Source organism: Aedes albopictus, chromosome 3 (genome assembly GCF_035046485.1).
Source record: "Aedes albopictus strain Foshan chromosome 3, AalbF5, whole genome shotgun sequence".
Classification (NCBI taxonomy): domain Eukaryota; kingdom Metazoa; phylum Arthropoda; class Insecta; order Diptera; family Culicidae; genus Aedes; species Aedes albopictus.
This window is the reverse complement of record NC_085138.1, coordinates 60,121,222-60,146,874: the sequence shown is the minus strand read 5'-3', so window position 1 is coordinate 60,146,874 and position 25,653 is coordinate 60,121,222. Positions and strand designations below refer to the sequence as shown.

Here is a 25,653-nt window from a genome sequence, read left to right as displayed (position 1 = left end):
AAAATGGCTTATTTTATTAATTTTCGTAATAGTGGGTCGCCAAATTCTTCGAAAATCAAAAGTGGGTCGCATGCTGAAAAAGTTTGAGAGCCCCTGAAGGCAACCGTGTTCTTCTCAGTTTGCTGTTCTGGAACATGGGGCAACTATGCTGTACACGGCAGCCATCTTCGTCCAAGTACCACCCATTTTCGTCTATATTTTTCCAAAGACTGTGCCGTTCAGAGATTTATTACTTCTCACCGCCGGATATTTTGGTTTTCCAGCACTCCACTAACTCAAAACTCATCACTCCGTCGAACTTAAATAGTCGTAATACGCTTACTATCAAAGGATAAGCAAAATAGAGCGGAATTAAAAGGTATAAAACTGATTACACTCATTCGAAAAAAAAATAAAGAAATTGAACTACCGGATTTTTGTAATCTTCGAACATTCACTGAAGCGAAGTACGACCCTGTTGAAACCGAGAAACTGACTCTCTCATTTTTTTTCTCTTCGCTCCCAAGTTCTTCTTTTTGACAGTGAGAAAAGTCATAACAATGCATCGCCGCTGATGGTTGCGTTGTCTGTCAACAGATCAGAAATCGGTCGGAAGTAAACGCATAGCTTTGTCCCAGTTCGCCCAAGGAACTTTGCTGCCGATTTGGTTTGAATTTCATATTGATTCGATTTAATTTTGCACCGGAAATAAGTAAGTATTGTACACGCTTGCTAATAGCTTTTTCTTCTTTTAGTTGGCTGCGTGGAAGGCGGCAGCAAAGCAGAACAATGAAGGCCATTATTCAGCGAGTTTCGGCCGCAAAGGTTACCGGTGAGTATGAGTAGTATTTGTAAATATATATTAACATTTTTTATCTTCTTTGACTAACCAAAAGAAGAGTCCATTCTCGGCACTGTTGTTCTGGTATCGTTCTTGAGCGCTGTTCATAAATTAAAGCCATTTCCGACCCCTCCTATGCCTCCGTAGACTTTTATCCATACTACATTTTTGAAATATGTATGGACCGTGAATATAGGGTTCCATATAGCCACAGCTGTAAAGGCGTGGACATTCAGCATGACCATGTTGAGGGTGACGGATTCGATTCCCAGTTGATCCAGGAACTTTTCAAAAAGGATATTTTCTTGACTTGGCATGGGCATAGAACATCTTCTTGCCTGCGACATGATATATACTTGCAAAATGGTAATTAATAACTGTACAAGTTCTCATAGAACGCTATGCTGAGAAGTAGACTTTGTTCCATTGAAAAGGTTACACCAAGAAGCAGAAGGTGTATACTTATACATAGTCTACGTAGTTTATGGGCAGCCACTTGATAACTTAAGGATTTGTTTTATTTGTTCCGGATCTTTGACTGTCCATCCTTCCGATATTAGGTCATTACGCCGAGTGGTCATTAGGCCACAGATAATTAGGCCGAATGGTCACCAGAACCAGCAATTCAAATCTAGCAGTTATCGAATCAGAAACGGAACACTGTGAGGTTTCGGTCACCGTTGAGTTCTATTTTTCAGAGTTGTTGATATTTCTCGGTGAAAAAAGACTTTCGTAATCGTTTTGGCATATCGTTTTGGCTTACTCCATTCAGCCATCAAAAGATACAAAACGTTTGTTCGCCACCACTGGTGTCTATCAGTTACCTACACCGTATTATGTGTAGGAGTTGATACAGCTTTTCACTGCCGTACATGGCAAGCTCAGTCAGGAGTTCGTTGTTTTCAGTTGGAAATTCCACAACCTGTCCGTCGTCGTCGATTAGAATTCTGTCTGTTGCTCTTCCATTTTCACCGTTCAACAATACCCCGAAGTGCTACATCTTGTTCCAGAAACAAGAAGAACAGTAATTTGGTTTGTTTCGACAAGTTATTAGCAAAAAAGAGAATTGACGAAGAGAAATCTTGAAAGTCAGTATTAAGAAAAAAACCCAGATTAATCCACCTAGTGGTGAAAATGCCTTTCTCGTTGTAAGTGTAATACTTATGATATATCCATCTAAATAAGCCGATGTGTTCCTAAATCCTGATCATGCTTGATTTAGCCATTATCGAATTGGAAAACTTGATGATGGCACATATTCCCACGTTATATTCAACATATAGACAGAGCTGAACATAGAGTGGGTCATCGTTTATATAGAAAAATGAAAAATTCAATGGTATCCCATCAGATCAAAGCTTTTTTGATCCCGTTTCAGGACCCAAATAAGTGTGCAAAATTTGGGCACGATCGGTTATGTCTACGTTTTGCGCATAGCGTTTGAAGTTTGTATGGGGTCCCAACTAACAATCACTCATTTAACAGGCACCATTATGACGAATTCATTCAGCATAATGTTGAATAACATTTGAATTATTTTCACGTACAACCTATGTTCGGGTTTGTTCACACAAATTTGGAGAAGTTATAAAGCATCATGTTGTGCACCAACTTAATTTTATGTTGTTCAAAGCGTTTTACAAATGTACAGGAAAGTTGTTATTAAGCTGTGGCAAAAATGACTGCAAATAAATAAAATGCAAAAATGTTGAACTCTCACGAGAGTAATTATTTGCTCTTATGTTGAGAACACCTATTATGAAATAAGTATTACATATAAAATTACCTAAATCCGGATTAGAACTCGAGACCTGTCGATTGCCAGCCGCATGCCTTCCTATCTGCGCCATCCTAGAGATGGTGAGATGCAGCACCCAAAGCAAAACATAATCTTCCCATGACTCAATAATGATCACTCCTGAACTTGTGTTCAGCAGTGGTGAATTAGCACAGCACGTGGTAATCAACTGAACAACGCCTTATACTTCAAAAGCTGTTCAGCCCAAAACACGGTTTTCCATTCTGATTTCGCTGTCAGTATTTTTATCGCACGGTGAGAAAACTTGTATCGAATGCGGCCAAAAAGTGTTGGTCCGTATTGAAGATATTGTTTCCAGACCTACTAATTGCGATATGAATATGTTTTTATTTTTATTATTAAATATCGATCTTTAAAAATGTATGACAATATGTGGTGCGGTATGGTCTTAGACATGGTGCATTCACATCTGTTCAGGTAATCTACTCATTCTCAGTCGAAGGTCCGTTAAGCATTTTTTTTATTTATGCTTTTGTCATGGAATCTTGATATTATGTTCAATAAATAGTGCATAAGGATGCTTAGGGATACTTGAAATGTGTCGATTTCTGAATGCTGTTTAGTTATATAGGTGACTGGAAACAATATTCAGTAAACACTACAGTACTGAAATGTCAAATGCATTGATCCAAGCGTCTCGTACAATCGAACTGCTGCGGAAGATAAAAAAATATAATAATCAAGGTATAAGATATCTTGTTACAGACAAATAATAATAAATAAATGCCTCATTTTTACGTAGATTACGTCTCTTGGTACGCAATGTTAAACTACATAATTCAATTCTGTTTTATTTTATGTGATTCGTTTAAAATATTGGTTGGTAATGATTTATCCCATAATCAGAACAAAGTTCCGAGTCAAACTATGACGGGCTGAAGGCGTTTATTTGACAAGTGAAAAGCACATCGTTCAGGAGCATATGCTTATCGATACATCAGCTTAATAAGATACAGACACATGTTTTGTTAAACTCTTTTGTTAAGGAATCAATGCTTGTCGAATAAATTTCTAGTTAAACTTTTGAAAAGTGTTTTAATTTATCATTGTTGATACTGATGAGGAAAGTCGAACATTGACTACTTTTTCAATTGAAAAATCATTTAAACAGTAATGTGTAGAGCATAATTTTAGTTCAGCTATCATTACTATTATTAAGCAACAATTCAGCAAGCTTGCTTGTTTGTGACTTGCAATTGTTAGTTGGGGTATTACATGGGAAAACACCCGTTTTTTCATTTCTCTCATAACAAGCTCGAATTTTACTAAAACCGTGTAACCGATAAAGTGAAAACATAGCCTAGAGTGTCCCGAAAAACTTTGTTGAAGACCGCGAAGTTATCTGATGCTTATGAAAAAAGTTATAGCGTTGGCATTGCTCTGCGAAACAGCATGATTTTGTTGCTACTGTTATCCCTTTACATGTTAAAACATAAACACATGCATGCGGTTCGTTGGTTATAACTATTTTCACAAGCATCGGAACGCTTTGCGGTGTTCGACAAAGTTTTTCAGAACATCCTAGCCTATCATTTTACAGTATCGGTTAAAAAGTTTCAGACAACTTTTTCAACTTATGGCTAAAATGCAAAAAAGTATGTTTTCCCATACAAAATCCCATACAAATTTCAACTGCAATGCGCAAAGTGTAGACGCAACCGATCGTGCTCAAATTTTGCACAGATACTCAGGACCCGAAACGGAACCAAAAAAGCTTTGATCTGAGAAAACGGTTCCGATGACCCACTCTACTGAACAATATCAGTCCTATCAGTATACTTTTGACTACCATCAATATCAATGGATGCTGATTAAAATCAAGCCGACAAATTCAATTGTATATTTTTTGCACAAGCGTAAGAACAAACTTTTCTTGCAAGTTTATTTGATTAAATACACAATTCTTGCTAAATTTGAAATCTTCATGACAAAAATACAGAAGAGTGAAATTTTCCATACTATTTTATTTAAATTCAAATCGCAATCTCATTATTTTGCGCAAATATTTAAGACGCAAGAAGAGATTGAACAAGTTTTGCTTCCAGTTGATGCAATCAAGTTTTCAATTTCTCATCCAACATTACACGGTGTGTCTAGTAGAACAAAATTAATTTTAAAAAATCGGTATCGCTAAAACACCCACCATACGAAAGTTGAAGGTCCCCTCTTTCATTTGAGACTAAAAGGAGAAAGTTCTATCGGCGGGTCTAGAACAATTTTTTTTTCAAATATTACTATCTTTGAGACTTGTGTTTTTTTCTTTTTTCAACCTTGAGTGTAGTCAAATGGGCTTGTATGAGGTTGCCCATTAGTAACGTGTCCTTTTAAAAGAGTAAACGGGTCAAATCAAAAATTAAAAAATTCCCTTACAAAATATTGTTTAGACATAAAGTGCAAAAAAAAATATTGAAGGCAGTTGAATAGAATTTCAGCAGTATCTGGGCATATGTACAAATAAACTTCGCCTTTTATACATGTGGAAGTAGTTATTGCGGCTGCAATTTTCTTATATTTTTATTGACAGTGTCTCATGATTTAACAGTTTTACGATCGAAGTAGGCCGAGTAATGTCAACAAAAATAGAACATACATCAAAATAGCTCGGATAACGGGGCACAACATTTGGAAGGTAATCCATTTCGGAAAACTGAAAGTTTTTTGATGATGCAATGTAAATCGTTCAAAAGTATGAATAAAACGATCTAGAACTCCACACCAATTTTATCAATGTGAAAGGTCTGTCTTATATCCTTGTATGCCGTGGCTCGGATAGAATTATCACATGCCGGTATTTGTTCAATTTGTGCACCTTTACGGTTCCTAAGACTTAAACATTTTTAGTTAATTTAGACTATTGCAGTTAGGTATAGCTCCTTACTTTTTGTTCGTATATGCCCTGCACATCACGAAAAGGGAAATTATGCGCCACCTGTCTGTCAGCCGTTTAAGTACATGAGACGTTACTTCTCTTCGTTACTCTCGTTCGTGGAGAACGATAAAGGCTCAAAAGCAACGAAAAGGTTATCATGGCGTACCACCGCCTTCCGGGGCACCATGGTATAAAAGGAGATCAAGTAACGAGCATCGTTCTCTTTTCTGCACCGAAGCACCATCTTGGCGCCATTACACGAAGTGGATCTCTGCGCCAACCTACCATCTGAAGTTTAGTGAAACATCTTTAAATATTTAATTTTGAACTATATAATCTTGTGAATTAAGTTAAGTATCGATTTTAAGTAAAAGAGTTAAGAAGAAATAAACTAGTGGATTTCTAACCCGTAACGTGGGTAGATCACCTTGGAATGGTGCGTTACGGTGTAAGATCTACCATTTCAAGTTTTGATCTTGCTATTTTCCAGCCTGGTTTATTTAAATGCAGGAACATTCCAGGATCAAGATTTGGTGTACTTTTTTACACTATTTATTTATTTATTTATTTATTTTATTCTATTTATTTTTCATTCCTAATATACTGTTTGTTTCAGAGGGATGGAGGTAAATTTAAACTATATATAAATAACAATTTACAAAAATATAACAGTGGAGAACGTATCACAATTTAATACTTTTTTCTATTTCAGATTTACAAGCACTTACGATCAAAACGGCGAAGTATCTCTTTCTTTAGAAAGGTCAAGATTACCGTACGATACAGTGACAAGTAGACCACGTTTTCCGCGTCGATTTATTCGTGCCGAGTTCCATAATTTCAATATCTTTTTCGAACATTTGCGATAATGTATTTCTGTTCATCACACCTTCAACTTATATTACGCGTTGCGAACATTCGCGGATAATAAATATGTACAACGGTTTTATTAATCCCAATCTTATTAACACGGGAACGCGAAAAAAAAGTAATACAAGAACATAGATAAAACTCAAAAGCAACGATTCTAGTTGTTTAGTTGTCCAGTTTACTCGTAAAGCTACGGCGCGGGTTTTGGTTTTTCAGCATTGGCAGTAACACTAAACGGAGTTGCATACAGTTTATTTTCTGACTGAGAAACGATAAGTTTAAAACGTGCGTTATTACGAGTGGATCCGACATAAGCGTGGTTTAAAAAATATTCATACCCGGTATACAATTAAATTTAATACACAAACATACAATAAAATTATTGTATTCTTCCGACAGCCGGCTGGCGGAAGACTAAACCATATCAAGGGTTGCATAGCTCACATCATTTACCAATGTGAATCCAGATCTATGTAACTTTCTATCCCTTCCCTTCCTTTGTAACAAACTTCCTTCCTGTGACAACCGTGGGGATGCGGAGGTACACACGGTCTCTAGTAGCAACGGATGTCACACCAACATTCCTTCCCTTCCCCGATGACCGTAAGGACGTGGCCGGCGCCGGTACTGACAATATAAAGTTTTGAACCTTCAAAATTGCACATTGAGGATGGAAAGCTACACTCAGGCCCCATCCATTTGGTTCCCTGTGCAATGTTGACTGTTCTGGTCAGTAACGGAGTAGCAACTACGAATTGTACGGTCATCTCATGCTCATGCTCATGCTCAATAAACTAGTGGATTTCTGACTGTGTTAGTGACAGTATTGGACTTTCTAAAGATTCATTTGAAGTTCTATCTATTCGATCTGGGAAGATCCATCGGCCTACATTTTGACCGTTACTGCTCGCTGTGCTCTCGACACCTTTAAAGAAACAACTACGACAAGAACCCCCTAAGTGATGAGGAAAACCAAACCAAAGAGTACGTTTTGTGTTTGAAGAAGTGTTTTTCCGCCACAATTATCATCGAAAGCAGTTAATATTCACTGTTTTAGATTTGTTTAAAACAAATATTTGACATAAAAATATTAGCGACAGTATATCTTTGTAAACAGGTAGCCTTACTCAGCTGACAAAAATAGAATAATTAATGCTACATGTCTAACGGTTGCACAATATATATGTAGTAAGAACAATGTGCTAATCTGTCGGTTATCAATAGTTTGATCTTCTGCTAGCATCATGGCATTATAGACGAGTTAGCAACTTTTCATTCAATTCTACAGCTTTATTGACATATATTCATGTTTTACATTAAAGTACATATGTCTGAGCACATAAATATTAATCAGAACGGATTGAAATGTCTTAACTTGTTCTTGTTTCTACTTGCAGGTTGTTGATATTATGACAACTTTTTTTCTGAAAGATATCAGAGATAGCAGTTAGTACTACCCCACAAAAAAAGTTCGGACTTGCTCATTTAAATTTATCTCATTCAATTGTGGCAAATATACCCATTAGATTTACTCTCTATGAGCTTACATATTATTTGAAACCATCTACATGGAGTTGCGACCCTTGTTTGTGAAATATATAGTGCTGCAAAAACTACAACTTCTTATAAAGGGCAAACGTGGCAAATCTAGCGCGACTACCGATGACGCAGAAAGAAATGGCTCGTTGCAGTTGTGTTCTAGATGCTACAGGAAGATGATCAAAAGCAAGCAGCTTTTTTGCACTAAAGCTGAAGTACATTCAAACTTGTTGAACATCATTCAGACTTCTCATAAAGTTGCTGCGGTTGCTGAATATTTGCGGGCAAAACCCAGAGATCAGGCTGATCAGATGAAGCTCTCAAATATTCATGAACTACCATCCAGATGGAAACCGGCGTCAACGAGTGACCAGAACAGTAAACCGATATTGTTCACCGATGATTTGTTTTTGATAACGAAAAGTGCCCTTAGAGCCACAACTGCAAAGGCGTGAGTACCCAGCACAACCATGCTGAGGATGATGGGTTCGATTCTCGGTCAGTCCAGGATCTTTTCGTGAGCATGCAGTATTTTCGTGCAAGTCACAAGCTATACACATGCAAAATAGTAATAGGCAAAAGAAGTTTTTAGTTGAAAACTTTGAAAGTGCTTGTAGGAGATAAATTAAGAAAATTTCTAACAAATCGAACAATTTCATTTATTCTTATTACATCTCCTACAGTGCTCATAGAGCAAGCTAAGAAGCAGGCTTTGTCTCTGTTGGGACGTTACGCAAAGAAGAAGAAGAAGAAGAAGAAGACGAAAGAAAACATATGCCTTGAGTACCAGACGCGCATTGAAGTTGAGAAGCTGTTTGAGGAGAATATATGACGAAGTCACACCCCGAAATTTCAAGAGCACACATCTGAAGAACCAAATGACGGTATATGCTGTAAAGTTGGTCGATTGGTGACCTGCTGGTGCCAGTCAAATACGAGACCCTAAAGACGTATACGCATCTGTCATAGGATGCAAACACATCATTGGAATCTTGATTGGAATTCAAAGGAACAGCATATAACTCGATTTATTACTCACTGTTTTAGTACTTTCACCACACTGTCCATAAACACAAAACTGTCATCTGCTGGATTTCCCATTCACATGGGACTATTGTGCTTTTATTAGTAGAATAATAAACATAATATAAAAAATATATCTTTGGAAAGTCATGCTTGCTATGGAAAAACAATGTTTTGTCATATATGTGTTCTTCGAAAAAAATGAAAAAATATCATATTTAAAAAAAAAAAAAATGTTCTAGACCCGCCGATAGAACTTTCTCATTTAAGTTCCAAATGAAAGGGGGGACCCTTAGCTTTCGTTTGGTGGGTGTCTTAGCGATACCGATTTTTTTAAATTAATGTTGTCCACCAGACACACCGTGATTAACCACTCCAGAAGTTTTGAATGATTTGATTTGACCGGATCGCATCAATTTTGTCAAGATTTTGTTCTATTCCATACAGGGAGATTTCAACAACTTCTTCACTCACAGTCTTATTCAACGCTTTTCAGGTTTTCAAAAAAGCCATTTTTGATGGTTGCATTGGTTTGGTTCATTCTTAACCCTTCAGGACGCGCGCTGTTGTAAAAAGTACAACACTACCAAAAACCCTCGCTCGTCGTATACAGCGCGAGCGCAGTGCAGTTTCGGTTGCTTGATGGCGCGCGTCCTGAAAGTTTAAATTTGACCGCTTTCGGTATACTCGGAACTGGATGCGGAACATTGCCAGTAGTTTTTTTTGTATCGTTGGTGTGTTCGACTGTATTTGGGAACTAATGTTTTGTGGCTTCTCAGTCTTGACAAAATCAAAACACTGTTATGTTATTTTGTCCGACGTTTCGGTCCGTTTGGGACCTTCTTCAGGGACTGTAACTATTGAGTCCCTGAAGAAGGTCCCAAACGGACCGAAACGTCGGACAAAATAACATAACAGTGTTTTGATTTTGTCAAGACTGAGAAGCCACAAAACATTAGTAGTTTTTTTTTATCTGTATTAACGAGATTTTAGCCCTAGGCTAGTTCATCTCGGGATCCACGCTTTACTTTCCGAAGGAAGAACTCACATTTTAGGAGTTTGACGGGAGTGTGATTCGATTCCAGGTCCTCGGCGTGATATTCAAGTGTTCTAACCATCCCACCAGGTCCGCTCTCCATTGCCAGTAGTCGCAAATATGGCCTGAGCCTATTTTCTTGCTGATCGTCCATCAGTTTATCGAAAATGCCGCAATTTGGTGAGTCACATGCATAGGTAAGGTCCACTTTTACGTGTGATACTGTTCTGGAACACTACTGATCTGAAACTATTTTCTTGCAAACCATTCCGGAACATTACCAGTTTTCCAAACATGGTCTGAGGCTATTTTCCTGCTTACAGTTCATTAGGCTATTGAAAAAGCAACTATTTGATGTACCGCATGCATGAGTTTGATTCACTTTTATATTTGGCCACTTCCACCGGGACACTCGGAACTGGTTCCGGATCACTTCCGGTTCGGATTGGATCTGAGGCTTTTTTGCTACTATTCCTTTTTTCCTCCTATTCCTACTATTTGTTCATCAGGTTATTGAAAATGCCGATATATGATGTGTCGCATGCAAGGGTTTGGTGCACTTTTATATTTGACCACTTCCGATGAGACACCCGGAACCGGTTCAGGAACACTACCGATTCAAATATAATCTGAGACTATTTTCCTGCTTATCGTGCATCAGGTTATCGAAAATGCTGCGGTTTGAAATGTCGCATGCATGGGTTTGTAGCATTTTTAACCCCTTCCTGGGGTTCCGATCCGGAACACCTAAATGGCCATAACTCCGGAACGGCTGGACCGATCCGAACCATTTTCAATAGGAAACAATGGGACCAGATTCTGCGACGAATGAAACGTCGGTCATTAAAATCGGTTGAAATTTACTGCCAAAAAGTGATGTGAGTTTGTACACACACACACACATACACACACACACACACACAGACATCACCTCAATTCGTCGAGCTGAGTTGATTGGTATATGTGACTTGACCCTTCGGGCCTTCTATCAAAAAGTCATTTTTGGAGTGAAAATATAGCCTTTCCAGTACACTTAGTGTACGAGAAAGGCAATACATGTTCGAACTAATTATGTTTCGTTATTACAGTTGGCGAAGAGCTCATCAGTTCCATCGGTAAAGGTCTATGTGTACTGATCGGTATATCTAATGAAGACAATGCCAACGATGTTGATTGGATGTAAGTGGTCCTACTGAATATAGACATAACCGAGCCATGTGCTGATTTGTAATTCCCATCTTATACAAGGGCCAAAAAGCTGTTGAGCATTCGCCTGTTCGAGGACCCTGCCGGCAAACGGTGGAATCACAGCGTTGTCGACCAGCAGCTGGAACTGCTTTGCATTAGTCAGTTCACCCTGTACCACCGGATGAAGGGCAACCGGCCGGATTTCAGCAAAGCCATGCAAGGTCCCGACGCGCAGAATTTGTACAACACGCTGCTGCAGAAGCTGGGCTCGCTATACCAGGTGGACCGGATCAAGGATGGCAAATTCGGTGCCATGATGCAGGTGCACATTCAGAACGATGGTCCTGTGACGTTGGAAATTGAATCACCTCCCCAGAGCCAACAAGAGCTGGACAAGCTGAAACGGGCGAACGAGCATAAGGCGAAGAGTAAAAAGGGCGATCAGCAGGGACAGGTGACAAAGGATAAATGTTTGGAGAATGGGCAATAAAAGACGTTTTTGTTTAGGAATTTGAACTATGATCGGGTTATTTTTAGAAGGGAAAGAATGTCATCCAGTAAGATCAAGTTGGTGTTAAGCTTTCTGGAATATCCTTATATTTTCTCTTAATAAACCGTTATCTGCCGCTGTTGCGTATTTTCATTTATCTGCAGTAAATATACAATCGAATGCTTTTGTTTTCCGTATTCAACAAGATCCATAGTTCTCTGTCTAACAACTAAAATCTTACAACAAAATCGCAAACACTTTTTGCGCTGGAATTTTTCCTACTTAAGGTGAAACTGGAAGCATTTCCTCACTTTTTGGTTTTGATTTTTTATTAAATAACGAAGCAATATTTTCAAAATCGGTTTTCGTGCACATGTAGAGTATGGATCAAGGTTTCTTCTGATTTTTTTTTTTGTAGTGGAAAATGTTTTCCGTTTTTGCAGAAACCATTTTTGAACAAAATTTCACAAAAAATGGTTTATGCAAAAATGGAAAACATTTTCCACCTCAAAAAAATTCAGAAGATACCTTGATTCATACTCTACATGTGCACGAAAACCGATTTTGAAAATATTGCTTCGTTATTTAATAAAAAATCAAAAACCGAAAAAATGAGAAAATGCTTCCAGTTTCGCCTTAATACCAAACCGAAAAAATTGCCTGGGCTAATTCTAACGGAATTCCATTTAAAAACAGGTTAAAACTTAAAATTTTCTACCTCTTGCTTTTTCGCTTTTGATTCTCTCAATTAATCAGGAAAGCAAACTTCGTAAGTACGATTCGGATGCCGTGTTTCGAAATCACATTTAGAAAATTAAACACACTGTGCTTGACAAATTGAATCAATTGTCGATATGTCTATAAGGATGCAACTAAACTCAATGTAGAGGAGGAGCGGAGGTGTAATCTAGGGCTGAAGACTTCCAACCACACCACCAAAATCGTTCCTAAAGTCTACTAAGTCCTAAATGATGATGGTGGGTTGATTTCAATGATATGGTTAACACGTGATGCGGTTGGAAGTGCTCAGGTTAACTGCCTAGTAAGTGAAACACACAGTTATGTACCTAGTTCTTGTCCGTTAAAGATAAGTCAAGCGTAATCGATTCGGATATGCTACGTTGTTTCAAGTCAAATTTGATTTCTGATGGATAACTGGTTAGTAGTGTAGTGTAGCAGCTTTTTGTTTATCGTAAATGGTGCTTTGGAATAATAACATTAACCCATCAGGGCGTGGGCTTAAAAAAGTACAACACTTCCAAAAATAACCAAGCTAGTCATATACAGCGCGAACGCGGTGCAGTTTCAGTTACTTAGTGGCGCGCGTCCTGAAAGGTTATGACAATTAATGTTTGTATTAACAAAACAGCGTTTGTTAAGAAAAATACTGTAAGCTCGCTCAAATCGATTTATTGTACTGGAGTTATTTATCTAGAATTTCCTCAAGGAATCTGCACAAGTATATTATGGAGTTCTTTTAGTGTTTCGTTTGGAAAATCCATAAATTCAAAAAATTAGCCTGTAATTTTTTGTGAAGTTTCTGGGAAAAGGAATACCAAGGGAAACTTCATGGGAAACGCTTTGGAACTTATTGGAATTTATTGAGATACTTGGAAGATTTTCTTAAAAAAAAAAACCTGGAGGAAGCAGCCCCAGTAGAATTGCTGTCGAAATTCCAAGGAAATACTTCTGGATAAATTTCTGAATCCATGGAAAACAATCTAATAAGTATTCTTTTTTCAATCTCTGGAGAAAACTTTGAAGGAATTCTGGAAGAATTTCTATAAGAAACTTTGGCGATTACAATGATACACATTGCCCATTTTACTGCCATTTTACCAGATTTGCTGGTATCTGAAACATACTGGAAAAATTTGTAATGAGAAGGGTTCGAATCCCACCAGAACGCGATTTTTTTTTTCACAAATTTCATCTCTCAATTTGGCAACATTTCGTGCCTTCTAATTACAAGTTTGTCCAGTATACTTTGGAAATTGTATTATGAATTCCTGGAAGATTATCTTAAGAAATCTCTCAAGGATTAACCAGAGGAGTCCCTGATGGATTGTTTGAAGGATACTTTGGAACACGTTTTAAATCTTTTGCGAAATTTCTGAATGAATCTCAGGAAAGATTTATGAAAACCATACACGTAGCTATTTCTGAGAAAACTCATGACATTCTAGAGGAATTTCTGTTGCAATGCATGGATGATTAAAAAAAAGGTCTGAAGAAAATACCTATACGGCGGTGCCGGAAGGTGTGGAAGCTGAACGAAGCATGAAGCTTGATTAATCGATTAAGAAAATATCCTAAGAATGTAGGGTGCGGGCACCGGTTTTGGCCAGTCTAAGGGAAATCACTTTTATAAAAATAATCAATAATCCTATGAAAACAACCAATGCGTCAAAAGAAAGGTTTCAATCTATATTTTGAAGGAAAAATGCAGAAATCAAACCAATACTTGATTTTTGTATTAAAAGTGGCACTGGCCAAAATAGAAGCTCTGCCGCGGTTTTGGCCATATTCTTAAGTTTGGTTTCTATTTTGGCCAATCACGCGTATTTCTTATGGGAGTGGCCAAATTAGAAGCACCCTGGCCAAAATAGATATATGGGTGCAGATTTTTTAAGGCAATATATTTTTTTCTTCCAGTTTTTAATCAAAATGTGTGGTTTTCACAGCTGTAATCATCATATTGTATTAGGATCTACTAGTAAAAAATAAATTAACGCCGATTTAGATCGCAACAGGCTCAATACTGCACTATGGCCAAAGCCCCGGACTGGCCAAAACTGAAACTTCTACCCTATTCGTTAAATTTCTTAGGAGATTTATTCAGAAACTCCACAAGGGATACCTCCAGAAATTTCGAAATGAATTTCTCCAAAATTTTCTCTAGGGTCTTTTTAAAAAATTCGACTGGGAAATTTCTTAAGATATTTATCAAGAAATTTATCCAGAAAGTCCTGGAGAAATTCTTGCGGCAGTTTTCCAAAAAAAAAACTTTTGAAAAATCTTTCAGAAATTCATCCAAAGATTTTTCCAGAAATTACATAAGGAATTCCTTCACGGATGACTTCAAAGTAAAAACTCCCCAGGATTTATTTTTTAAATATTCTTCAGAAATATTCTTAGTAATTTTTTCACGGCTTGCTCCAGAAAGATCACAAATGATTCCTCCAGAAATGTATCGAAGAATTGAAATTGAAGAATGCTTTAAGATGCATAGATTGTTCCAGGAATTTCTTAAAAAAAAAATCCAAAAAGCTTTTCCTGCTTAAAACCTTCTATCATGGAGTATTTCTTCCATGGAAAATCAAACAGAAATTTCTTCAGAAATTCATCCAGGGTGGCTTTTAAGAAGTTTCCAGGGGTTAGCCTAAATTATACTTATTTATTTATAGATTTTTCTGGAAATCGCTCCAAGTTTCCCATTAGAAAAAAAATCATGGATTCTTCAAAATTTCCTTAAAAAATTAGAGATTTTACTAGAAGTTTTCTCAATGATTTCTTGGCAAAATAATCCATAGATTTTCTTTGTTCTTCGAGAGATTCCTTAAAGATTTTCTCCCAGAATTCTTCCATCAAGTTTTCGAGGAATTCTTATAGAATGTTCCCAAAGGGTTCTCTCAGAAATTTCTCTAGTGATTTCTCCAACATATTTAGAACTCCAGGAAAAAAAATAGAGGGAGCGGACCTGGTGGGATGGTTAGAACACTAGACTATCACGCCGAGGAACTGGGATCGAATCCCACTCCCGACAAACTCACAAAATGTGAGTTCTTCCTTCGGAAGGGAAGTAAAGCGTGGGTCCCGAGATAAACTAGCCTAGGGTCAAAAATCTCGTTAATACAGATAAAAAAAATAGAATGCATTTCTGAAGAAATATCTCCAGAGTTTTCTTCTGAAATTTCTCAAGAGATTTCTCTCGAAATTTCATCATGGTTGGAGATGAACCAGCCGCGGGCTGAAAATTTCCTTAATAAAGCTAATAATAATAATAATTTCTTCATGTATTCTTCTAGAAAATATTCCATGAACTTCATTAGAAATTTCTACACAGATCGTTTTTGGATATCCCTCCGAAATTCCCTTGAAAAATCTTCCACGGATTGCTTCAGAAGGTCTTCCAAAGATTCCTCTAAGATAATCATAACTTTAGAATTACCAAATATGTAAATGTCGCCTTTTTTTGCTGGAGATATTTTAGATAATTTCAAGATTTGCTAGAAATTCCTCCAGAAATGTCTCTAAGAGACCTTCAAAAGAACATTCCATGAACTCCTTCCAAGTTTGTTTCAAGGATTGCTCTAGAAAGACCTTACATAACTCCCCCAGAACTATTTCAAAGAATTAAAATTAATTAATTGTTTAAGAAATTCTTGCATGTTTTTTTTTTTTCGGCAATTCTACCATGGAAAGTCGAACAGAAATTTCTTCTGAAATTCTTCCAAGGTGACTTTTAGAAAGTTTTAAGGTATTAGCCTCTATCATTTTTATTAGTTTAAATATTCTTCTGGAAATTTCTCCGTGTATCCCACTAGAAAATGTTTCAAATTCTTCAAAAATTTCTGTAAAGGATTGCTATAGAAAATATTCCAGGGACACATTAAAAAAATATTTTAGAGACTCCTTCCAAAACTTACCGAAGGATTTTTTTTTATGGAAATCTTCCTAGAGTTTCCTAGAAATTTCTCTACAAATTCTTTCAGTAATGTTTCCAACCATTTACTTTAGGAATTCCTCCATAAATATCTCCATAATATCCTCTAGAAATTTTGCTAGTTTTCTCAATTGTTGCTTGGCAAATCTTTAATAGATTTCCTCTTGCAGAGATTCCTTGAAGGGTTTCTCCAAGGATTCTTTAATCAAATTTTCAAGGGGTTCTTATAGAAAGTGCTCCAAAGATTCCTTCAATCAAGATATCGCTTGAAAATTTTTAGAATATATTTCTGAAGAAATATTTCTAAAGTTTCTTTCCGAAAATCCTTAAGAGACTCCTCTCGAAATCTATAAAACATTCTATGAACTTCATGAGAAGTTTCTACATATATTTCTGCGTAAATTCTCTCGAAAAATCTTCAACGGGTTTCTTCAGAAGTTCCTTCAAAGATTCCTCTAAGAAAATCAGCAATTCAGAATTTCTCAATAAATGTCTCTTTTTTCCTGGGAATCTTTTAGAAAATTTCAAGCATTGCTAGAAATTCTTCCAGAAATGTCTCCAAGAAATCTTCAAGAGAACATTCCACGAACTCCTTCCAAATTTGTTTCATGGATTGCTTCAGAAAGACCACACGTAATTCCTCCAGAACTGTTTCAAACAATTTATGTTAATTAATTCTTTAGGAAATTCTTTCATGGATTGTTTACGAAATTTCTCCATGAATTTCTCAGAAATTCCTCCTATTTTCTGTAAATTTCTCATAGTTTCCCATTGAAAAAATGTCCAAGGATTCCTCAAAAATTTCAAGGATTTCTATAGAAATTATTCCAGGAATCCCAGATTTTTTTCAGGGATTCCATGAAAAATTTGCCAAGGGATTTTTTAAGGAAATCTTGCATGGGTTACTTGAGAAATTTTCATAAAATTTATTCAGTTACTCCTCCAAGAATTTTCTCCGAAAAATACTCCATACATATCTCTAAAATTTCCTCTAGTGATTTTACTAGAAGTTTTCTCAATGATTTCTTGACACAATCTTCATAGAGAGCTTAGAGCTTTTTTCCCAAGATTCTTTCATCAAATCTTCTAAGAAATTCTATAGAAAGTGCTCCACAGAGACGAATGCCCCAGAGGTAAAGTCTCTCTAAACAAAAAAAAAAAAAAAAAAAAAGTGCTCCAAGAATTCCTTCAGAAATTCCTCCAGAAAATATCCTGATCTCTAGAGAATTTCTAGAATGCATTCGTGTAGTGAAATCTCCAGAATTTTCTTTTAAAATTCCTCAAAAGATTCTTTCCGAAATTTCTTCAAGTATTCCTCTAGAAAGCATCCCATGGACTTCATTAGAAATTTCTAAAAAGGTTCTTTTAGGAATCTCTCTAGGTATTATTCTCTCGAAAAATCTTCGACGGATTCTTTCAGAACTTCCTCCAAAGATTCCACTGAGAAAATCAGAATTTCGTAATGAATTTCTCCAAAACTTCTTTAACGACCCTTTTCGTCAGATAATTTCCGAAGATTGCTCTAGTAATTCCTCCAGAAGTGTCTCCAATAGATATGTAGATAACCGTTCATGAACTCCTTTCAAAATTGCCTAATGGATTCCTTTAGAACTTCCTCCAAGAATGCATTGAAAAGTTATTTTAGGAAATCTTATAAACATTCCTTTAGAAAATCCTTCTTGGATTGCTTGTGAAATTTCTACATGGGTTTTCAAATATTTTCAGCGATTCCGCCAAGGATTTGTTCCCTAATTCGTTTAGCGGTTTCTTCAAATATTGTTCATGAATTTATACATTGAAATTTCTCGAAGAAATATCTCCAGGAATTTCGTCAGGGATTCCTCCAGAGATTCTCGCACAATTTATTTCAGTGATTCGAATAGGAATTCTCCCAGAAATTCGTACAAATATTTCATCAGGGATTCCCCGGGATTATCCGCTAGGTATTTTCTCATCAGGATCCAAGGATACCTTAAAAAAAATCCTCGGGATTTTTTGGGAATTGATTCAGAAATTTCTCCAGAAACATTTCATCTAATTTTAAATTGCTCATAAGATTCCTTCAGAAGTACCGTGGGCTTCGTGGCCGTGCGGTTAGCGGCGCCAGTCGTCTAAGCGTTTCGTAAGCCTCGGAGTGCGGGTTCGATTCCCACTCCAGTCGGGGAAAACTTTTCGTCAAACGGAAAATTCTCCATTGGGCCACTGGGTGTTATGTGTTGTCCGTTGTCTCATGTTAGTGTAATGTTCAGTCTGTGCAGCCTCTGGCTGAAGACGGTGTAGTGTCTTTTTAGAAGTAGGTATTCACTTAAGTTTTTTTTTTTCATTTGTTTCTCCGAATATTGCTCAGTCCAGGAATTATATCATGAATTCTTTAAAAAAATATAATGAGAAGAATTAAGAATTCTCCCAGAGGGTTCCCCATGAGTTTTATGAGGTAAGTCCTCTATTATTTGTTCCAAAAATCCGCTTTTGATTTCTTCGAGAATTTCATTTGGATTCCTTCAGATATTTTTCCAATGTTTCCTCTACAGGTTTCTACAGGAATTCAACTAGAGATATCTTAGTAGATTCTTCTAAAAATTTATGAAGTGAATTCATTGCGGTTCTAGAATTTTGACCTAGTGTCAAAATTTGACCTAGTGGAAGCGGGGCCGCTTCCAATCAGAAGTGAACCATTTCCAATCAGAATTGAACAATTCCGATTGGGAATTGACCCGCTCTAGTGTCAAAATTCTCGGACCGCGATGAATTCAGCTCATCGGTGCACTCGTTTATAAGGCAATCTAGCGTTCATTACCCTTCTCTCTCAAGCACCCACAGAGGATAGTAATTTTGTGTTCAATATTTTCATAGGAAAACGTTTCCGTATGAAAACAAACCTATCCTTCTCAGAGGCGAAACAGAGAAAGATGATCAAACGTCTTATAGTGGGCATATTTCTTTTTTCTTGTGAGGTGGTCATTCTTTTGTTTTGAGGAGCAAGTTTGCTGTTCAGTTCATTCCTTGTCAAATACTTGCTACCGTGTACAAGAGACCTTAAGATCTCAGTACACCTGGACAGATATTTGTCCAAAAAGAAACCAATGCTCTAATATCTTGTTTGAATCAATCGAATTGTTGTTGTTTCTTGAGTTCTTCCCTTGTGAAATATTTGACCCTGTGTACTTATAACCTTACACTGCTCGTGCTGACATGCCATTCCCCTCAATCCGTGGCTTGTGAGAGTGAGTAATCTAAACGCCACCACGAGTGAAAACACTCACATACAGAAAATTGAGTTTTGCTTACAAATCTAACCTCAATTTTCCTCCTGCGAGAGAAAAGAACGACAACGAATGAGAATCAAAACAAAACAACGGAAAATGAAAAAATTCGTGTGGGAGGGAAAAGAAAGGGACGAACGAGAATGAACCGTTCATTCGTGACGTCACCTTGCAAAACGTGAGTGTGAGAACCTAATTGATTTCTCTCCCGTGTTGCCGATTGGAGACCAACTAGGGTATGTGTGCCATCAGTAATCTCACGCTCCCATATTCATCCTATTCGAAAACAAGCGATTATGGCACCGATTGATTCCGTTCTTTTTGTTTTCATGCGTGCTCACTTCTAACAAAAAATACAAAAATAAGAAACAAAACAAGCAACGCTTCAATCCTTTGTTTTTCGTAGGATGAAAATGGGAGCCACATGCTTAATAAGGGAACCAATACCCTATGACTGGCAAACCAAAACGGAGAAAATGGAAAAAGCATAATATCGCAATCACGAAGGCCTGTCGAAAAATTGCAGTTCTGTATTCATATAGCAGTTGGTATATTAGAACTTAAACCTTCAAGGCGCTAGACACGTTTCCAGTTCTTGGAATGAACGTTTAAGAGGCGGCTGAAGACTAAGCAATCCAATGTTATATTTTTTTTTAATTCGTCGGAGTGTTTAGCTCAGTGATTTAATTCTACATTCCATTGCTTGATCATACAGAAGATGTTCGATAACTGCAACGCCTGTCATACGTCAACAACCCATCAATTGACGTTAAATAAACGCAAAATTCATTCGACTGCTCATTTGGGCTAACCTGGCGCACTACTTTGACGTTTTGCGATACGATAACTGCAAATTTGTTGCACTTACCGGACTTTCACTTAGAAAGCTTTACAGTTATACCGTTTGCACTGATCGAACGTCTACTGTACTTTATCAAATAAAAGCATATCTCCACCAAGTTATAAAAAAGTCACACTGTCATATGTTTTGTGAGTTCTGTATATCTATGCTGGATTACATAGATATATGTACTAAAATCGAATGAAATGTGGTGTGTATCAGTTGCTGGTGATGCGATATTGTAGTAGGCGCAAGCAGTAAAGTAGCAAACGAAATGTAGTGCTATCCAACAATAATGCAAACTAAAGGCATTCGCTAGCTTTACATTTTACATGTTAGCGTATTGCGCGTTTGTGAAAACTTGATATTCACGCGAATTGTGAATAACAAAACCTACTTCAATCAATTCCGTCTTTTCATATCTAATCATAACTAAAAGAGAACAGTGAAGCATACGAAATGGTTCTAACAAACTAGTTACATTGCGATTGTGTAGAGTAATAATCCATATTTTGAAACCGTCGATTCTTCGTGGTCGTGTCTTGTTTTTACGGAACAGGAGCAACAGTAGTGGTGCTATTTGATAGATACGCTCGCTAGACAGGATTTTTTTTAATCTTCTTGTGTGTGTGTGTGCGATATAGGTAAATACGATTAGATTCTATGGGAAAAGGGTGCTCTAAATATCTGAAATCTAAACCGTGGCAAAAATAGCGAATCTCTTCTTGTTATTGTTTCTTTCTTTAATGAGTAGTTTCTATAGTTGAATCAAATAGGGGTGGAAATATCTGTTAGTTTTAGTTCCCGTTAATAGCGCATCGAGAATGTTACCTTGTTCGGTGTGTTTGTGTGAGTATTTTCATTCAACAGTTGCGTGATTGTATTCCGTTTTCCGTGTGTTTGATTAACTTGACTAACTAATTCGGTGCACCTCTTGCGAGAGAGTGTTCGTGTGTTTAGAGTGTAGAAATATATAGGTGGTTTTAGTTGCATCAATATTCATTTATTGTTGTATTTGTGTGTTTAGCAGTGTGTATATCTTGTCGTTTTTTCGTTAACAGTGAGAATTCGAACGTTTGCTTAAGTACTCGCGTGGTATGTTTGTAACATTGTTTTGTATTGAATTAGATTTTTATTTCATTTACCTACTGTTGTATTGTTTGAAGTGGTTGCTTTTGAAATCCTTTCATGTTTTTCATTAGTATTAGATTATCTATAAATAATTATCAGATTACGGCTAGGGTTTAAAAGTACTTACTTAAAAGAAGTTTGCATTTTTTAAAACAATGTGCTGCACAAATGTGGGTTTTAAAATAATGGCAATTTAACGACTCTATAACCTATCTGGGATGGAATTCGTAAAACCGATAAAACTAGCTAATTGTTCTAATTTTTGCGGCTGCTTGGAAACCGAATTTCACCAGCTACTTATGCACTGGACATGGCAGTCGTAGATCGTGAAGGACGGTTTCGACTTTCGAGTCTTTTCTGCTTTATTAAAATCAATATAAATATGTAGAATAAATCTTATATGGCTGCTATCGAGAGATTTAACAGAAAAGCCCAAACAGGTTGACCTTATAAAACCAACCAAAACGAACAGATGAGGAGGAATGTGAGTGAGTAATGTTCTGACCGCGTTCCCTACTGAAAATATCAACAACGATGTTCGTTAAACAATCGCATTTCTTGTATTTGTGAGTCCTTTTATTGCATTGTGGTGTAAAATGGTGTAAAAAATAATCGTTTATTTTTGCGTTCCCTCAATTTTACTTCGCCAAAACGAAAAAGTTGGAATGTTTTTTTGTCTTTTCAGTATGCAAATTGGAATAAAAAACTTGATTTGATCAAAAGTTCTGCGCCAAGCGCAAAATGTTACTTTCCGCGGTATGATTGGACCCATTGAAATCGGAATTTTGAACCGTAAATCTAAACATGCGCGCGTGTGTTCATGTGTGTGTGAGTGCTGTTGCAGCAGAATCTCTCCCGTCACAGTTGAGAACTCAGTTGTACCAAAAACAGTACGTGAAGTTATACAGAAGGTTTTAAGTAGAAATAGTAAAATCTGTAAGTAATGTAGTTTGTAACAGTCTCTAACAGTAAGTAGTGCCTACGCATGTATAAAAATAAATCGCTTTCTGTTTTTAAGTAGAAAATGAGGCCTTTTTGATGAAGGTTCGTATGTGAGTGAGTGTGTGTGTGTTTTTGCATATGTTTAAGTATATGTATCTATGTTTTCCCCTAATAGCTTTAAAGCCCGATAATAGCAATTCCTTATTATTTTTTTTGAAATTCTTCCTTACAGCTTGCACTTTTGTATTTTCTTATACAACAATATCACAATTGGTTGATTAACTTATTGCATACCACTACAGGCTGACTCGTACTACTAGCAGACGCAGTAGTAGAAGTAGTAGTGGTGTTTTAGTCGCTCGTTAGACCCATACTCCGTGGGGGTTCTTACTGGTAGGCACCGCATTCTCCAGCTGTCTCGGCGATCCGATCATCCTTCGGGTGCTGCCGGGTTTGACTGAGCCAACTGAAAGAGAGAAAATCAGATCGAGTAATTGTTAGAAACAGTTACAAATATTTAAAATTATTGAGAGATCGATCCAAATCAATTCTATCACGGTAAAGGTTGAGTAAGGCATTCCGATCCCGTCGAGATCACTAGCCGCTTCCCAACGCTAGCCTACCTTCCCATGGTACCGACGGGAAACTACCAACAGCCTTAGGGAAGATCGGATAACTAGTACTGGTGGGAAATTCGGTCTTAGGCTGACAGGGAAGGGAGGTTTGCTTTTGCAAACTTGAGCGACTGTTTTTCAGGAGAAGAGGCTCACAACAGCGTCTGATCCCCACGTTAGGGGTGGCTGATCAACGTCCGAGTGCCAGACAACTGTGCACTATGGTCGTCCGGAAAATAAGGGGTTGGTGTCAGGCCCTACGAGCCTGCCGTAAAAAACCATCGTACCGGAAAATCAGCAACAGAATTATACGAACCAAGACCCAGACCCGACAAGGACACCAGCAAACATAACAGATTTCATCGGGAGCATCCGCATTCTCGACGATCAGGCTTTGTTGAAACTTCGTTAGTCGATGATGCCGGCCGATTAGAAACATGATAACCTGCGGTAGCAGCAGACTCCGCGAAACCAAAAGTGCCGAAACCCAAACGGAGGCGGTCGCATTCGCGAGTAGTCCATAGAATATGCCAAATGCGAACTCTCACGACAAGCAATTGAAGAAGCGTGTGAGGCAGTAGTCAGGAAGGAGTTACCAAACGGTGTTCCCAAAGCTAGGAGGTTGTTAACTCCGAAAATGAAGGGTAGTTATGCAAGTAAGTCGGACACCGGCCAGACGACACGGAAAGCTGGAAAAGGTTGGGCCTGAAAAGGCAGGCCCGTCCCGTGTTGAATTGAGTAGGAGTTGCGACCTTGTGTAGGCCCTCAGCTATCACAGATTAGTGCGGATCAGGCAGAGGACGCCTCATGGACACTAGTGGACAGGCAAAAAAAAAAGAGGAAGGAGAAAGAGGAAAATGAGCTTGAGGACAAACGTCTTAACATCCCGCTTCAACAGTGCATCAGAACTTCAGACGCTCAAATCTCAAGAAGCAAGCTTCAAACAACAGTAAATTTTATCATTCTGTTCTTGCTCACTTGTAAAAAGCTTAAAATAAGAAGCTCAGGTGCGCTGGTTTTGTTTACGAAGAGATTTGTGCTTTCGAAATCGTGAGTAGGTACCAAAGTCGGCCATTGTGGAGGCCATTTTGGGATTCTAACAAGTCTGTCCTTAAGGACGCTAAGCCAAGGAAAGATAGAACAACAGGTGCTAAGCGAGAGGAAGGCGATGCCTTCATCATTCATTAAAATAGATGAGTCTAAGTACTCGGAAGTCTTGTTGTCTTGTCTGTGCTCAAGCAGTATCTGTGTCACATAAGATTCAGGAAGCAGCAGGGATGCTAGCCCAGGGGCCTGACGACTACCCCCCCGCCCTTCCCACTTCTGCGAGTCAACCGCGTAGTTGCCTGCTATGAATAGGATTACCAATCCCAATTCAAGGTGTCAAGCAACCCGTGCCTAGAAATGTGTGATCGAGGGGGTGAAAAATATGCTCGATCGTTAACGGAGACTGTGGGGAACCTGGGCACACCCCCACAGTATTTCGTCCCTTACCGCGTTAATGCAGGGATCTGGCATGGTGGACCATCTTTTCCGTGCAACTCGTGAGATTAACTATGAAATCTAATAAACAAAACAATCAAGCAGGTGCTAGTGGTAGTGGCAATGCTAACCCCTTCGCAAGGAGTGGGTTGGCGAGGTCTACGTTAAGGAGAAGTGAGGACGTATGTGCGGGAAGCTGCGTACGCAGCTCCAGCATGGGAGCTCCGGTTCACTCCCCGGCAAGCCAGCCGGTGGAGATACTGGATGGAGTGTGGTTGTTCAGGACCATCAACCAAAAAAAGAGAAGGACTGCCCGCAATCGAGGTGGCTGAGCAGCAGCTAGGCAAGATCATCGACTTGGCGTCCAGGAAGTCCAAGACTAGTCAGGACCTGAAAACGGCTCTGTTACGACTTCATGACTCGATGGACGATGTCAGAATCACGAAAGCCTCGTAAAAACTGCAGCAGCGGCGGAACCGATGACCGGAACCGGTACAGGTTACGAAGTCTACCCAGACGGAGGCCTTTGCTTTCACAGGAAGTCCAAAAGGTGTGGCAGATGCGACTTCTGGTGATAACCACTCGTAGAAGCGGTTGAGACATCCGTCAGGTGAGGAGCTGTCTGGAGGTGTCCGCCAGGCTAGTACAATACTAATCTCGAAGGTCGGCAGTAATGCCGGCAAGTCGACCCCAGCTAGGCGTTCCGGAAAGCTGGGAAGGGTGGACCTGAAAAGGCTGGCCAGTCCCGGCTGGAAGCAACCACAGAGTAGGGTGAATCAAGGGGAGGACCCCCTTGGACGAAAGTCGAGCGGAAGAGGAAGAAGAAAAAGCCGCAGGTCGAGGAGAACAGGGACGCCAAACCAAGAAGACATAGGAGAGTAGGTGACAAGCGCGAGAAAAGCGACGCGCTCGTTATCAAGACGGAACAGTCAGTACTCGGACGTCTTGAAGGCGATGCGAAGCGACGCTAAGCTCTTGGATCTGAGAGCTGACGCGCGCAGTATCAGGCGTACTCGTACGGGCGAGATTATCCTGGAGCTGAAGCGCTGATAAGGAACGC

At 38.3% G+C, this 25,653-nt stretch overlaps 2 protein-coding genes across 5 annotated transcripts in view; one reads left to right on the top strand and one right to left on the bottom strand.

Annotated features, from left to right (window-relative positions):
- Positions 1 to 591: 591 nt before the first annotated feature.
- Positions 592 to 11,680, top strand: LOC109399757 (D-aminoacyl-tRNA deacylase). Its single transcript, XM_062855706.1, has 3 exons — positions 592 to 811; positions 11,065 to 11,155; positions 11,225 to 11,680. Exons 1-3 carry the CDS (start codon positions 769 to 771, stop codon positions 11,652 to 11,654), a joined length of 564 nt encoding a protein of 187 aa, XP_062711690.1. The 5' UTR covers positions 592 to 768; the 3' UTR covers positions 11,655 to 11,680.
- Positions 11,681 to 22,061: 10,381 nt separating this feature from the next.
- Positions 22,062 to 25,653, bottom strand: part of LOC109399736 (uncharacterized protein DDB_G0283357) — a 380,277-nt gene continuing 376,685 nt past the window's right edge. For all 4 annotated transcript variants that reach the window (XM_062861221.1, XM_029871278.2, XM_029871289.2 and 1 more), the window contains one exon: positions 22,062 to 22,963. In XM_062861221.1, the coding sequence (XP_062717205.1) occupies positions 22,860 to 22,963 (104 nt within the window). In that variant the 3' untranslated portion in view covers positions 22,062 to 22,859. The remainder of the gene's footprint in view (positions 22,964 to 25,653) is intronic.

Coding starts and splice junctions, on each gene's coding strand:
- LOC109399757 (XM_062855706.1), top strand. CDS start 769: ATGAAGGCCATTATTCAGCGAGTTTCGGCCGCAAAGGTTACCG. Junction 812..11,064: donor TTCGGCCGCAAAGGTTACCG/GTGAGTATGAGT, acceptor TCGTTATTACAG/TTGGCGAAGAGCTCATCAGT. Junction 11,156..11,224: donor GCCAACGATGTTGATTGGAT/GTAAGTGGTCCT, acceptor ATCTTATACAAG/GGCCAAAAAGCTGTTGAGCA.